The 17,277-nt window shown below is 35.8% G+C and overlaps 2 protein-coding genes across 2 annotated transcripts; one reads left to right on the forward strand and one right to left on the reverse strand.

Annotated features, from left to right (window-relative positions):
• Positions 1 to 236: 236 nt before the first annotated feature.
• On the reverse strand, positions 237 to 4,120 carry LOC127107201 (KH domain-containing protein HEN4). Its single transcript, XM_051044491.1, has 7 exons — positions 3,473 to 4,120; positions 2,460 to 2,846; positions 1,692 to 1,940; positions 1,149 to 1,502; positions 976 to 1,013; positions 733 to 847; positions 237 to 652 (listed from the first exon to the last, which is right to left on the reverse strand). Exons 1-7 carry the CDS (start codon positions 3,935 to 3,937, stop codon positions 509 to 511), a joined length of 1,752 nt encoding a protein of 583 aa, XP_050900448.1. The 5' UTR covers positions 3,938 to 4,120; the 3' UTR covers positions 237 to 508.
• Positions 4,121 to 15,813: 11,693 nt separating this feature from the next.
• On the forward strand, positions 15,814 to 16,852 carry LOC127107203 (B-box zinc finger protein 32). The gene has a single exon (XM_051044496.1). The coding sequence runs from the start codon at positions 16,019 to 16,021 to the stop codon at positions 16,724 to 16,726; it is 708 nt and encodes a 235-aa protein (XP_050900453.1). The 5' UTR covers positions 15,814 to 16,018; the 3' UTR covers positions 16,727 to 16,852.
• Positions 16,853 to 17,277: the final 425 nt, after the last annotated feature.

The following is a 17,277-nucleotide window of genomic DNA, read 5'->3' on the forward strand; positions in this document are numbered from 1 at the left end:
GTTGGTGCTTCCAGTTATAGTCATTTTCCTCTGGGGTGGTTAGGCTGGCCATAACGACCTGTTCCCCAAGAAGAACCGATACTGCAAAAATCTCCTAGGCACTCTGGTATGCAATTTTGTATACACTCTGCAGTGGTTGCAGAAGATCTAGATCCATGTTATATTGAGTACAGTATATTGTATTTTGAGAAATTTGGTCTTTCTTGTTTAAATTCAGAAGAGGATGATGCTAAAGGTTTAAGCCAACTTCAGAGTTTTTTTGTTATTGAAGGAAATGACCCAGTTCTTCTGACACAGATACAGAAACTTTGGAGGGGTTATCATCCAAATTTTGTGTAGGGAATGATCAAAACCAGCAACGGAAGCATGACAACCTCCAAGTTAACTAAAAGTGTAATTCAGACAATGGCAAGACTAGACATCCTTAATATAATATAAATATATCCAACTTCTCATATTATGATAGAACAATCTCAAGACCTTTTATTTAAACTCTAAAACTGCAGACTTATGGTGCAGTCTGTCCACATAAAATAAAGCCTTGAGTTAGGCACTGAGCAGAGTGAATTTGATCTTGCGTTCCTGATACAATCACCTGCCCTTCTGTAGCACCAGGTTTTGGATCATGAACAACCACATTTGCACCAGAGATCTGAGGATCAAGATACTCTAGAAGTCAAAACACTATAAATAGACAAGAAGAAATGAATCGAAAATCAGATATGAACAAACCTGTCGAATTTGATTTAGGTTGCTACTGTTCTCCCCGTACACGTGCATTAAATATATATGAGGGATGGTGATCTCAACGGTTGAGCTATTTAGATTCTGTGATGGGTTTCCATTCCTGGAAATAATACACAAATCACAATAATGTATCAGGTAAAACAGTTTGATCTATGTCCGAAGCACCTAACAAGAACTTGTATAAAATATAAGGTCAATTTAAGAGGGCAAAAGAAGCCCTAAACTCACATTCCAGCTGTTACCCCTGGATTTCCTCTGTTAGGTGCCTGAAATACAAAACCTAAGGGGTTATAGCATAGTTAGTATGCACAAGGAGAAGGAGACAGAGCAAAAGAGTTGAAACACCCCACCCTCCAAGAAAAATGCTGAGACTATATACTATCTCTGAATGTAAAGCTGACCTGAGGATAACATGATCTTGGAGAATTAGGTCCTTCATAGCCATGATGATAGGGAACTCGGTCCATATTTGGTGGACCGCGACCCATACTATGTGAAAACGCATGCTGATGATGATCAACAGGCATGGGGGGGCCAGCTGGATGGTCAATCCCGTGAGGAAGTCCAACATGAAGAGGTGGAGGAGGGTGCCCAGAAGGCATCATGTGATTTCTTGGCCTATGCAAAGGAGGGGGCGTCTCTGGGAATGGTGGCACATAATTTGGAGGAGTGTTCTTCATTGGGAAAATAGTTTCTCGAATTCTGCTGGTTATGTGAAACAAAGCATCTTGCACAGATTGTAAGGTCCCGATAACCTGGTGGGTTTGAACCAAAATAACAAACTCTTGAGAATTATCTAACAAAAACTAACTAGCTGACTTTGCAAAAAAATAACTAAGTTCTCTAACAACTCTAATTATCCTTTATTATATTTCCCAACAGCATACCATCAAGTTTTTATTTACATAGCATCAAAAACGCTTGTACTTAATTGCGCAAATTACCTGTACAACTTCTTCGTTGTGAGAAATGAACTTAATCTGTTCCTTCGAAAAGATGCGTATACTGGCACCTGTAGCTCTTCGCATTTCTGAAATAACATGACCTCCCTTGCCCAATAGGCACCCTACTTGTGGTGAACGCACAAGGAGCCTAGCAACAACTGCATTACTCTGCTCAAATCCAATCTCTGTAAGTCGACCATGAACGCGAATAACAGCATCTTGAGTAGGAGAATGCTTTTGCTCAGAATTCTACATAATTTTATATCATCTTTAGTTCAATTTCCTTAACAAATATCACATAAATTATATGTCAGATTTATAACTTTCTTCTAGTCTACTACAATTCTCCCAAAAGATGTCAACACTCGTAATGAAAGCTATCAACACAAGAAAGTTACCATAGTTAGAATAACTCAACAGCAACTCAGTAAATAATCTGAAGATGGACCCCAGCCACAAAAATCATACAAACCTTGCCTGTTTGATTGTAACAAAAGATCAATCATTTTTTAAATTTTTTAACAAATATTTCTAGAATAGTTTAACACTGGAGAGCCAGTTATCAATAGTTTCGACATCATGCAAAGGGAGGGACTGCACACATTTCTGAGACATAATATTGAAGAGCCAGAACAATTTAAGGCTACCAAAACAAAGTTAAAGAAACTTTTGGCTAATTCACCGGTCTCTCTATGCAAAATGGTATCTTATGGATAACTAAGGTTTAAAGTGCATATTAATAGATAACTATTTAATAACCTCTCATACCTCTAGCGCAGATATGACGACCACACGCTCATCTGTATCGGGTCCAGCATCAACTATTTGTATAGATGCACCGGTTTCATTCTGTAAAGCCCGCACCATAGTACCACCTTTTCCAATAAGACTACCAACTTTGTCATGCTGACACAACATCTTAAAGACAACCTCCTCTTCCACGAACAGTCTATGAGAAGGCCCAACACTTTCAGAACCTGGAAATGATGAATAACCTCTGGAATAATGATCAGGAGGACGGGGACCCCGTTGAGGATAAGGATCAACCTGGGCACCACCAGGCGATTTTAAAGAACCAGAATTGCCTACATTATCCTGAAGACAACTCGTAACTGCAAGAAGGGCTTTCTTTACTGCATTATAATTTCCAGTTATCTACATCCACCATAAAACATAAAAATAGAGTAAACAACCACTGCAATTTACAACAACTAAGTCTTATCTCACAGTGCGGAATTGACTTAAGTAGATCAAAGGCACCATAATGTTCTTGTATAAAACACATTGATAGCCAATCTATTGGCCTCTAACTTTCTTTTAATAATTTTGTTTATCATTTTTCTTGGCCTTTCTCTGTCTCACACTAACACTCTAGATCAAATGCATGTTTGGTGTTTGACTTTGACATGTGTCAACGTCTAACACTATCATGATATACACGCATTTTTCTTGATTACTTTTAGCTTCCAAAATTAGTATAAGTTTCTACGTGTCACTATCAACGAGGTGTCTGTGTCGATGCTTCACAGACCTTTAGCAATAGGTTCTACTCCAACTCTCTCTATTTCTCATACTAATAATATCATTCTCAATACTATCTTGTCTAGTACTCCTTCCACTAGCTCAACTCCACACAACATTCTTGCCACCAATGCATATAGATACCATATGTCTCGAATTGGTAACTAGTAATGCTAATTCAATATATTGCTATATCTACAATTGTGCATTAATTAGTGTATTAGCTTAAAAAGAATAGAATCAAGATAAGAAAAAAGGACCTGAATGAACTCATCTCCAGGTGGAGGAATAGGAGATTGGTCTTTAGGCAAAACCCTAATCTGAGCTCCACTTTCTTGCCTAATCTTTTCAACAATCTTACCACCTCTACCGAGCACACATCCAACCTGATAACTAGGTGCTACCAATCTACATCCCACCTGCAAATTCGAATTCGAATTCATACTCTTATTCTCCTCATCCTTCTCCACCATTCTCTCAAAAACCCTAATCAAAGCAAGTTGCGCTGCGGATTCTTCAGAAGGTTGTTCGGCGGCGGGGGAGATAATAACAACCATGCGGTCATCGTCGGAGGTGGTATCTCCGGCGTACTCTTCAATTAGAATCTTAACTCCGTCGGCGGAAAATGTGAGTATGTCATCGGATTTGGAGGCGGGGCATGTAATGCGGAAAACGGTGTCGGGTTGGGTGGGAGGAAGATAGCGTCGCTTGCTGGTGTTTGACATCACGGTCTTAGGAAGTCAAAGAAATCACAGTGAATGTCAGTTCATACATTATTTTGTAGAGCCACTTAGCAAAATTGTTATTGAAACGCAACCGTGTTATGAGTAAATGGAGCACACGTAAATTAGAGAATTGAAAAATGAGGTGAAAAAGAGAGAAACATAGAGGGTGCATGCTTGTTAAGCCAATCCAATTTGAACCATGGTTTTCCAAACCATTTCTATAAAATTGATTAATTTTTTTAAAACCAATTTATATTTAGATGGTTCGATTTAAAACCGATTCCTATTAAAATTGACTTTTTATTTGATTCAATTTTAAAATCGATTTCTCTCAAATCAAAATCATAATACCATTTTCTTTCTTTAGTCAGTTTATTTATTTAAAATTTTGGTACATATGGGAAACTTGACACAAGTTTTATTGTATATGTCGTGGACTTATGTGAAATTTTTACTCGATTAATCTATTTTTAAAAAAAAAATTCTAAAATAATTCACTTTTCAGATTAATTCTCAAACTATCACACTTTGAAGAGTGTAAAATAGGAGAGAAAACGCTAATTGGTCTGGGGCCTCTATGTATTGCGTAATTTTTTTTTGAAAAATAATGTACGTTTTAGATAAAAGTCGAAATCAGATCAATTTATATTAATATTAATATGCTTTACATACGAATATCATAAAGACTAATGTCGTTGATCGGGATGATCTAACCGACCTTCGGTACCATATCCCCTAACTATTTGAATGCGTGGTCCTAACCTATGTTGATGCGAGTTGGTTCGTTGGTTAGACGGAAATATACCTAAAGGCAAAAAAAAATAGAAGTGTTGAGAGAATCGATGCCTTACGTGGATGAGTGCGAGTAAAAAATGATAAGGATGTTATGGAAGTGATGTTTGAACCAAATGATATCAGTTTGATTGTTGTAATCAGTTAGAAATATTGTTTTTAAATGTTGTGGTTGTCGCGCAAAAAGTCAATTGTTGTATAAATGATCAATTTTGTAGTCTTTGTACATGTATGGATTTTGAATGTGATTGTATGAAATGATATTTGAATGCATTGACTGTTTGAAATCAATCGTATGGATATGAAAGATATTGAAATGAATGAATATGATAACATGAATCAACATGGAATAAACAAAGTGATGAACGTGATGAATACCTAATCATGGATCAATAAACATGACCATAACTTGGATGAACAATGCTAAGCATGAAACAAAAACTCTAGCAAGACTCAAGATGTACAATGAACTAGATCATAATCAAAGATTCATGGAACAAACAACAATGGCAATGCAAATGGCATGAATGACATTGGCCAGATGAAATAGGCTAGGCATGGACTAAGCATGAGGATATGATCAGATGCAATGCTAAGGATGAACTGAATCAAGTGGAAGATGTGATGCCATGGAAATGGGCTTGAACCAATAAACATAGACGAGCAAAATATGAACATGTAAGGCCAAGAAGTGAATTCTAAACAGACCAAAGAAACCTCTATAATAGACCATGAACAAGTGAGCCTTGAATGGATCTTGATCAAGCAAGTGAAGCATACGCAATGGATGATGCAACAATCATATGACATATATATATATATATATATATATATATATATATATATATATATATATATATATATATATATATATATATATATATATATATATATATATATCAAACACCACAACAATCATTTCAACCTTTTCTCGACGCATCATTCGCACCAATGTCTCTCTTCAATCGTCCTGGTTGTCCTCTAATAACTCAAACACATCCCAACTACTCTGACATGGTTAAGTATTTTTATATGTTTTGATATCTGTTGTTTGTGTTGTTTATTCAGACTTGTTTGGTTTTAAGTGTGTTTAAGTTGGAGTGAAGTGTATTTAAGTTGGAGTGATGTTTGTTGTTAACCTTGTTGTAACAAAAAATTATTAATATATCAAAATCAAAGGTTACAAAAATTGAAACAAGATACTAAATTATGATGCAGAGGTTGCTCCAAGATTGAGACATTTTTTCTTAGTGTGTTCGGATTGACGACATATATTACATAATCTTATCATTTTATCAATCATATCCATTTCTGTTCTAATATGCGTGTTGTTTGACCTTTCTTTTTTCTTTCTTTGCATTTTATCGTTGTGTTAAACTATGTCCCCTTGATATAATATTCCTCCATTACTAGCACTAAGAAACTTTCGTTATAGACATTCATGACGGTAATGACCTTGTAAACATCAGATAGATGGCTGTAAGCGTCCTGACGAGTATGTGCGCATGCCGCAATAACACGAGAGCAAGGAATACAGAAGGCCTAGAACTTATCACAGTCGCATCAACTTTTGTTTAGTCTGACATCATAGAATAAATTTGATCTTCCCTCATTGTGGTCCATTATTTCTTGTACACTGAAATTTTACCTGTGACTGTCAAAGATTATAACCATGTATGTGCTAGCTTTGATAGTTTCCTCTTTCATCACTTTCATACAACATTCACTGAATAATTGACCTGACATTAACATTGCACTCCATCTTTCGCCTCTAGTTACGAAGGTCGATGCCAACCTAAAATAGGTTGTTTTGACCAATGCGGTTATTGGTAGATTTCTAATGCCTTTGAACACGCCATTCATGCATTCCACAAGGTTTGTTGTCATGTGGCCTCATCGACATCCTCTATCAAATGCCCTTGTCCACCGCTCTAATGGTATGTTATCCACTCACCTTCCTGCATCTGTATTTGACAATCTAATTTCGTCACAGTAATGTTGAAATGACGATTGAGTTATGTCATACCCAAAATTTACCATACCTTTCACAATGATCATCTAGGTCACTAACCTTAAGCATTTGTATATCCTGATAAGCGTCCATCTCATCTACATATCCATAATATCGTAATACATTTCATTTGCATTGAGGAAAGCATAAAGTCATATAGTCAAGGGTCTGGATTACATAAAACATTGCATGGAGGAAAAGCCATTTATCCTGGTTGTCTGAATCATGTAGCATAATAGAAACCCTAATTCAGGAGGTGCACCATGCCCTGGTGAAATTCTGGTGTAGTCAGAATTCAGATGTTATCCACCACGACATGACATCTGATCTAACATTGTAACTAATACAGCAAGATAGTTATTAACCACTGTACTAATATGCACAGGTTCACAGATGTCACGACATCTCATTCTATGTCGCCCCAGAATGTATGAACCCCTGGTTCTGTGCTTCAGGAAGAAAGACTCAACAGAAGTCAAACCTAGCACTCACTTCAGTTGTTTTCTTCCATAGTTATCAGCATGATGTCTTACTGTTGATTTGAACATCATCTGTTACAGCATTACAGGTTTACCTTATTTTATAACTGGCACAATTATAACATGCAAAAGGTAAAAACACAAGTAATTGTTAACCCAGTTCAGTCCAACATGACCTACATCTGGGGGCTACCAAGCCAGGAAGAAGATCCACTATTAGTAGTATCAATTCAGAGTTAAACTCCCCCGTTTACAACTCATCACTTAATCCCTACCCAATGCAATCTATACCTAGGAACTCCTAGATAGAAACCTCCAGTTTCCATTCCTATCACTACAAATACAATGTAATGTGCAAACACCTTGAACTTGCTTCACAGCTTCATTCAAGAACATAATCACTCTTGCCTACAGGCTTTGAGTGACAAACACTCTCAGGTTTACCACTGAGAGACACATGGTAACCTTCCCACAGATTGGGAGGTTTACCTTACACACACCCCTAAAAATTCATTCTAAGAGGCTTACAAATACTAGATTACAATCAGCTATTTATAACCTAATCACCCAAGTGGATTTGGGCCTTCAGAAATCGCAGCAAACTTCTCCTTTGCTGTTACAACATCAGCAGAAACTTTCTGCTACAAACAAGGTCTTCAATCTTTTAGTTCCTAAAATATCTCCAAATTTAGTTCCTAAAATATCTCCATATTTAGTTCCTAAAATATCTCCACATTTAGTTCCTAAAATATCTCAAGACCTCCACAAATAATGCCACATAGGATTCTAACTAATTTCCACATATTAGTGTGCTAACAAATAGGCTATTTGTTAGGTTCCTTAATTGTAGCTTGGTTGTTGGTTTCCTGGATTTTCTCTAAGCTGTTGACTTCCTGAAGAATAGCCCAAGAAAAAGCTGAAACAGAAAACTGCACAACCTACAATTTAGCATATGCTGTCAGGCATGAATGTCACGACATTCAGCTTGACATCAAGGTCCATATGCTGAGTCTGTTTTCCCAGAAACCAGACTGTACAAAACTGCTGACCTGTACATGATCAATATGACCATACTACAGTACCAGCTTACATTAGTAAATGTCAAAGTGTCCAACTTAACATTTACATAGTTGGCCTTAAGTTAGTTCTGTAATTCTCTTGAAGAACAAACTAACTAAAATGCTGAAGTATAGCAGAACACCACTCTGCCCAATCTTCAGTAGCTGCTGTCAATGATGAATGTCACAACATCCAGTTTGACATTCAGTCAGTAGGCCTTATGCCAGGTCTGGTTCTTCCTTGATAACCAGACTGCAAATGAATACTAAGTTCTAACAGAGCTTCTGTTCCTTAGTATCTGTTGACAGGTATGAATGTCACAGCATTCAATAATCCTGTGTTAGCTAGTCCTGCAGTAACTACAATGTAGTTACATATACATGTCATGACATCAGTCAAGACATTAGTGTTTTACCATACAATGCAGCCAATTAAACACCTACACCTGGCATTTGTGAATCATACTTAATCATCCAATCACCTATGGATTGCCTCATGCCATATTTCTCGCTTCAATGCTTTGTTCTACTCATTACATTTGTTGTGCTTAAGCTTTGATTAGCTATTGATTTGCTTGCTTGTACACTTGTTCATGCATCCATAGCCATTGCATCATATTGTTTCACACACAAGTTTTCATTTGGTTCCATCAACAAGCATGGCATAACACAAGATGAATTCCTATCATGTTGTTGTTTGGTTTACAAGTTTGCTCATCACTTTGGTCTTATGTGTGAGATTGCATTGACTCTTATTATGGAGGCCATGTTTCCTTGTTTCATTTACATACCATTGAATGATAGTCCATTTATATGCATGATCATTTGATATATGTCATAATACATGTTCGTAATTGAGTTTGGCATGAGATTTTGTTTGAATTACATAATTGATCATTAAGTGCATCACTTTTCAAGTAAAATTCCAAAAAAGGCATAATGTTGATCTAAAGTTGACTTTGGTCAATATTTGACTTTTTAGTCAACTTTGACCAAAATCCATATTTTTTTCCAGAAAATGCTATAAACTTCTAAATTCATTGCTAACATTTGTATATTTAATTTTGCATTTGATATAATAAAAATGTTTGTTTACAAAATTGGCATTTACATGAGCATGTTACTAGCAACCATACAAGTCCTAATCTACATTCATACATTCACCAACATTTGCATACATTTTTGGTTGCCTTGAACAAGCATTTACATACATCAAATGGAACGGACATACTAGTCTTGATTAGATAATTTGTCTTGATGCCTAGTCCATGTGACTCATTTGTTTGATTTCCAATGCTCTTGTCAAAGTCTCCTTGCTTCCACCTACAAAAAGTAACACATGAAACAAAAACATTCAAAGGCAGCCCTGCATAACTTTTGCCAATTTGGAAACAATTGTTAATACATGCAAATAACAAACAACAACAGCCTGCGTAGCAACATATGTAGTAGTCGATTCTTTTTTTAAAATATATTAACACATCAATTCAACACCAACTCATGGCAATGTAACAACAATACATCCAATTCAATCACTAATTGCTAAACCAAGCCACAACAGTCCCACTGGCTAGTAACAATGTGCACATTAACTAGTTCATCACAAACATCCACAATACAAAATAACATACATATTTGAATGGTCATTAGCAGCATCAGGGGAATTTAATCATCATTCATGACCTAGCATAACAAACATACCAAGTTCAGTTTTAATAACACATGTATTGATGCATTTATTCACAAGTACAAAACGACACGAACAATCGTGTTTCAGATCATAGCAATGACTTACATCTCATGACGATAAGGCGGAGCAGCAGCGTAGTGCGTACGCCACCATTCAACCAATTCGATCGCCATATTCGGTTTTCCAGTATTAATTACCATCCTGTAACAGCTACTGCAAGCATAACCAATTCCCTTCAATTCAAATCCCCTAATAAGCTTTTCACTAACTGAGAAATTACATCACATAAGTTCTGATTTTAACTACAAATTGAACCAAAATATACAAGATTCTCACAATAAAACAAATTCGGATTAAATCAGAAGTTGAATTGCAGCTCAGAATTAACTAACTTCATTCATTTTAAATAGCTATTAGTGTAATTACTCAAACCACCCTAACTCATAACCAACTAGTTCTGACTAACTTTTTTCATAATAGAATTACCCTTGATTAAGCTAAGCAGAACTCGGTGAATTTCAATTCTTATATATATTACACTCTTCATCATTCATCAAGGTCGGAGGATCATAACTGGAAAATCATGCTTCAGCAAAGTCTCAGTTCATTTTTCCGCTGCAAGTAGAAATCACAAAACTCTCTCAATCATATCAAATGTGGTATATATATATAAGTGCTTCTTTTATAATTGTTTATTGAACTTAAAATTGATCTTTTATAATTGTTTATTGAGCTATTGTTTACATGTCTATAGTTGACCTTGGATCCTACCAAAATGAAGTCTAGCTTCGTTCAAAAGCTATTTTTCTTATATAGAGAAAAAACAAAGAGTTTAATGTGTTACAACTTGGAATCATCTTGTTGGTGAAAATTGATAAATTTAAATGTAGAGAAGGAGAGAGAGTGAGAGATAATTATGATTAGAGAGAGAGAGAATATTTAAGGGTGAGAATATGAATTTTCATTAACGCACCACCTTAATTCAAGTGCTCTTGGTCTTCCTTGCCCATGTTCATCTTCAACCTCTTGAATACTTCAATTGTGACTCCCTTGATCAATAAATCAGCCATTTGGTCTTCACTTCTACAATATCTCAATCTCAACTTTCCTTCAATAACAAGTTCTCTTAAGTAGTGAAACCTCATCTCAATATACTTGCTCCTCCCACGTGCAATTGAGTTCTTAGCAAGATTTATTGCGGAAACATTATCAACCAGAAGCATTATAGCGTCACCCTTATCGCTTTTTAAATCCTTCAATAGATTCATTAGCCACACGGCTTGACACACGCATAACGAAGCAACAATATACTTGACCTCACAAGACGAGAGTGCTACTACTGGTTCCTTTTTCGAACATCATGAGATTGGTGTTCTGCCGAACATAAAGATGTATTCAGCTATAGAATTTCGACCATCTTTATCTCCGTACCAATTGGAATCGGTAATATCGAGTAAATTGCATTTTCTACCCGTGTTGTTTCGAGAAAGAGAATTCCAAAGTCAATCGATCATTTGAAGTATCTTAAGATCCTCTTGACTGCTTCCAAGTGAGACACCTTCGGCCTCTCCATGAAACTACTAACAATACCAGCATTAAATGCCAAGTCTGGTTGCGTATTGCCAAGTAACACAAGGATCCAATCAACATCCTATATTGAGTTGAATTAACGTCTTTCTCATCCTTATTCTTTGACAACTGTAGCCCCGGTTCATCTGAAGTAATGGTAGTATTACAATGCTCAATTTCAAACTTCTTCAATATCTCGAACACATATCTTCTTTTTGACTTATGAAACTTAATGCCAAGGAAGTATGTCACGAGGCCAAGGTAGATCATCTCAAACTCTTTCATAAGTTCACCATTGAACTTAGAAATGCATTTTTCGTCGCTGCTCGTAATTAACAAGTCATCTACGTATATACAAAGGATAATCATCCATTCACTTGTATCCATCTTCACATACATGTCATGCTCATTTACACACTTCTTGAATCCAATCTACTTTAGGAAACCATTTATCTTTTTCTTCTAAGCTCTTTTTGACTTCACTTTAAACACACGTCTCGCACCAATTGGCTTCTTCCCGTTCGATAGATCAACCAAATCCCAAGTATTGCTCATCTCAATAGATTCTAGCTCCTCCTTCATAGAAGAAATTCATTTTGGATCACTTAAAGCCTCTTCCGTTTTAACGGGATCAGATCCGACCATAAGTGAAAAATGGACAAAATCACCATCATCACTGACTTTGTTGTCTTAGAACAACTCACAATCTTGGAGTCTTTGAGGTAACATCTTTGCCTTTTTGATCTTCTCACATTCTCTTTAATTTGGGATTCGACAACAGACGTTTATGCACTCTCAGATTCTACAGAAACCGAATTTTCAATGTTGTAATCGCTTACAACTTTATGGTAACAGGTTACAGGCTGCTGCATTTACTTTATCTCGTTGAAAATTACGTCTCGGCTAATCACGACCTTTTTTTTGCTGCATCATATAACTTGTAACCACCTGTAAAGTGATACCTTACAAGTATCATTAACTCTCCCTTATCATCCATCTTTTTTCTAAGTTACCCCGAAACATGTTGATACGCTACGAAATCGAATACTCTTAAATGATCCAGATTCAGTTTAAGTACCGACCATTCTTCCTCCAGTGTTATCTTTTGAAGCTTCTTTGTTGGACACATATTCAACAATAGTCAGTTGTGGATACCGCCTCTCCCTATAACTCTTTGGATAAGTTCTTCCCTTTTAACATGCTTCTTACCATGTTCATAATCAATCGATTCTTCCTTTCGGAAACACCATTTTATTGCGGTGTATAAGGTGGTACAATCTCATGTACTATCCTCTCTTGATCATATAACTTCCCAAAATCACTTTAGACATATTTGTCTCTACCGTCCATTTTGAGCACTTTAAGCTTGTGACAGCTTTGACTCTCAACCATAGACTTGAACTTCTTAAACACTTCAAATACCTCATCATTTCTATTTATTAGGTATTTCTATAGCTTTATACTATGATCATCGATGAATGTGACCAAATATCTATTGTAACCGATTGAATCAATTTGCATCGATCCACACACATCCAAATACACCACCTCAAGGTGATTCTTGATTCTACAACCTACATCCTTGGTGAATTTACCCTTATGTTGCTTAGCTTGCACACATTTTTCACAAATTTCAGCCGGTATGTTGATCAATGGCAACCTCATTACCATTCCATTCTTTGGCAACCTCATTGATCAATGGCATTGAGATCTCTAAAGTTGAGATGCCTAAGACGATATTTCCATATTCACTCTTCTCGACTCTCCGTTGTAGCAAGATACCTATGCTCCATAAAGTTCAACTCAACCTTGAAAGTTCTATTGGCAGCCATATGAGCTTTTAGAACCAAAACCTTGTTTGCATCCATAACGCGTATCCCTTTGTTTTCCAAGTGAATCTTGTAACCCTTCTCAAGAAATTGGCCAATACTTAGAAGGTTACACTTGATTCCTGGAATATACAACACATATTTGATCAATGAATGTCCACCATCCCTTCTCATGATCAAAACATCAACGATCCTTACGACCGCTAAAGTGGTGTCATATGCGAACTTCACTCTATTCTTCATGGAACAATTGATTTTAACAAACCAACCCTTCCTCCCCCACCATATGAGTAAAACACCCAGAGTCCAAATACTATTCCTCGATGCACTGAATTGCACCTTTCGTACTCATCATGATATTTTCTTCTGCCTGTAACCGGTTATAACTTTTACGTAACCAATTACAACATGCTTCTGCAGCGTTTCTAAAACTACTATTGTTGTTATCCCGCAGCTTGCTACTACTGCATTCTCCTTTCGTGATCATGATCAAAGGTGTGTTCTTCTCATCAAACTCTTGTCTTTCAACCTTGGCTTCACCCCTATGAGGTTCCTTCTTGTTCGTATTGCACTCTCTTATAAAATGACCGAACCTTTGACTAATAAAACCTTGAATCTTGCTCTTGTCAATCCTCTTCCTATCACATCTAAAGTTACCTTGACCACCATTTTTGTTGCAGTCGCTCTCACCCTTTTGACAAGTGGAATTCTTGGAATTTCAGGACTCTCTTCCACCAAAATTCTAAAAATTCCATTTACTCTTCATGGGCCATTTTCCTTTCGTCTTCTTCTCTTTCTTATTGAAACGAGCTTGCAAAACGATCTCCACCTTTGCCTTGTCATAATTCCTCTCTTCCATCATTTGCTCATGAGCCTCAAGAGAGCTTTGCAACTTATCTTTTCTCATTGTCGTAAGTTCCTTCAATTCCGCAATCGCTACGACCACGTTATCAAATATTGGCGTTAAAGAATGTAAGATTTTCGCGACAACATATTTCGATGTGACTGTTTCTTCACATGCCTTCACTTGATTCACTAATCGGGTAAATCTCATTGTGAAATCATTGATCGTCTCATTTTCCTGCATTTGAATTAATTGAAGTTGACGCTTGTGAGTTTGTAACCTCAACAGCTTTTCCTTTTCAGCCTCTACTTATGTCTTCTCTAAGATTTCCCACGATTCCTTCGATGATTCTCAATCACCAACTTTCTCAAAGTTGTCACCATCCACACATTGATGGATAAAAAATAACACCTTGAAATCTTTCTTCTTCTTTTCCCTATGCGTTGCTCGTTGTGCATCTGTCACACCTTCGACAAGAGGATTCACCCTGTTTTTGATCATTTTAAGAAGATCTTGGTAGCCAAAAAACACATTCATTTGTTTGCACCATTTGTCGTAGTTCTTTGCATCAATGATATGTAGGTTTGCATGAATTTTTTCATTGGAGACAAAATTCATATTGTACACTAGGTATTTGTGAATCAGAACTAGACTCTTGATGTCGAATATTAGAACTTTTTTACATAGTTATAACCAAATACAATTATATCATTTGAATTATTAATTTTTTTCCTAATATAATAAAAATGTACTCACGTAAAGTGTATCCAAACTGTAAAACACATCTAACAAAAATATATCATTATATTATTTCAATTTGATTTGAGAGAATATATAATCATCATTGATTATTAAAAAAAATTAATTACATTGTGAATGTATAGTTTATTTTCTTAAAAAAAAAAACAATAATACGTCCTTTTATAGTAAATTAAAAAGTTGTTATAATAATTTGTAAAGTGACGAAGTAGAATTATGTGGTACCACGTGTAGCACAATCATGGAATGATTTGAATTTTATTGCTTTTGTATCTTGTGATGTTGGTTGGATTCATTCTATCTTAGGAGCTAGACGACTAGAGCTAGATATTTTGGACAACCTTATTAAAGAATGAGTATTTGGATCCGCAACTGCTAGCTCAATTTTAAATAATTATCTAATTTATATATAATTTAAATATATTGTTATTTAATTAATTTAAAAATATTTTTTATTGATAGAAAAAATGAATAAAATATCAAAGATTAAAAAAATTGACGCTTTATGTCTAAAATATGAAAGAAACTGATTTTTTTTAATCTTTGACGTACAAATTTAATATTTATTAATGATACTTTTAGTCAAAATATAAAAATAATGATATAATTATAAAATAAATTAATATATCACTATTATAAATATACAATTTTTTACATAAAATATTTGTTTTGATTTCTTAAGCAATGTGTGGGTGACGCCACGTATATAAATAATTTAAGTTGTTGTGTGGTGGTCCAATAATTTAAATAATTTATGGTGTTTAATTTTGCAGCGAAGTTACCGTACAAGTAGCACACATCACAGCCACAAATTTAAAACAAAAAAAATACTATAACCTATGGTTGAATTGAGTGAGATTAATATGAGTGGATCATAGAGGAGTTACATAATTATATATAAGCTCATAAGATTAATTCATCATTACTCATCACAAACACCTTACTCTTTGATCCAAGAAAATAAAAATACATTTCTCATCTAAAAAATAATAGTAAATCATTCAATTTATTTTTTCTTCATTTAAGTTTTGAATCAAGAATTATACGAAGATGAAGTGCAACAAAGCTTGTGAACTTTGCAATCAACAAGCTTCTTTCTATTGTCCCTCTGATTCAGCTTTTCTCTGCCGGAACTGCGACTACGCCGTTCACCGTGTTAACTTCCTCGTCGCTCGCCATCACCGGCATATCCTCTGCTCCAAATGCGAAACTTTCACCGGAATTCACATTACCGGCACCGAACTCCACCGCCTCCCATCAACTTGCTGCTCTTGCTCACCGGAAAATCATTCCGATGATGTCGCCGATTCTCAATGTTCTTCTTCAGAGTCCTGCGTCACGGCACCAAAAAGGACTATAACTCAAAGGATGAAGACTAGTTCGAGTTTGAGTTCTGTTACCGGCGATGGATCTCAGATCGGGACTAAAAGTGTTGAATCGGTGGCGGAGGAGCTTTTTGTGAAATGGAGCAGAGTGTTAGGGTTAGGATTTCCGGCGAACGGAAATCGCGTGGCGGTGGAGGCTTTGCGTGTGTGTTTGAGAACGTGGAAGCTACTTCCGTTGAAAGTGAGTGCTGCGGCGTCGTTTTGGTTGGGGCTAAGATTGTGTAGGGACAGTTGTTTTGCCACGTTTCAGAATCTGATTAGGTTGGAGAAAATATCAGGAGTGCCAGCTAAGCTGATTTTGGCCGCACATGCTAAACTCACACGTGTCTTCATGCATCAAATTGAATGGCAAGAAGGATCTGATGAGTGCTGAGTGAGACTTTAACAATAGCTAACCACCAATTCATTTTTATGTATCCTAGTTAGTTGCTCTCAAAGAAAAAAAATCTATGCTACTTAATTTTATCATTTTATTAATAATATCCTACATAGTTTAATATTTTTTTTCTATAGGTAAAATATAATAAAGTCACTTGTAAGTTGTAAAAAAAAATGCCACCGGCAGAATTGATAGTTGGTTTGATCATTGTTAAAAATTTGGTTGTTGTGTATTTTACCATATAGGATAAGGATAGAATCAACTTCGGGCAATTTTGATAAAAGAAACATACTAACTATAGGATAGAATTGCCCCATATGTAAAAGAAACATTTTGAACTATGAATTGATTCATTACAAGCCTTAGTGATGAGTTACTCCATTAATTTGGTTGTGAGCATGCACCAACCAGAATTGATGTTTCATTACTAAGATACTAACCATGGGTTTATGAGCACCAATTTTATAACAACACGTCACTTATATATCTTTTTTTCTTTGGTTTGGTCCAACAATAATTTTGAAACGGAATTCATTTTAAAACAG

Source organism: Lathyrus oleraceus, chromosome 7 (assembly GCF_024323335.1).
Source record: "Lathyrus oleraceus cultivar Zhongwan6 chromosome 7, CAAS_Psat_ZW6_1.0, whole genome shotgun sequence".
NCBI lineage: Eukaryota > Viridiplantae > Streptophyta > Magnoliopsida > Fabales > Fabaceae > Lathyrus > Lathyrus oleraceus.

Excerpts from the sequence above, each read along its gene's own strand:
- LOC127107201 (XM_051044491.1), bottom strand. The coding sequence starts at position 3,937 with ATGTCAAACACCAGCAAGCGACGCTATCTTCCTCCCACCCAACCCGAC. Across the intron at positions 1,941-2,459 it reads TCGTCATATCTGCGCTAGAG|AATTCTGAGCAAAAGCATTC; the intron begins GTATGAGAGGTT and ends AAAATTATGTAG. Across the intron at positions 653-732 it reads ACCTAAATCAAATTCGACAG|ATCTCTGGTGCAAATGTGGT; the intron begins GTTTGTTCATAT and ends CTTGATCCTCAG.
- LOC127107203 (XM_051044496.1), top strand. The coding sequence starts at position 16,019 with ATGAAGTGCAACAAAGCTTGTGAACTTTGCAATCAACAAGCTTCTTTC.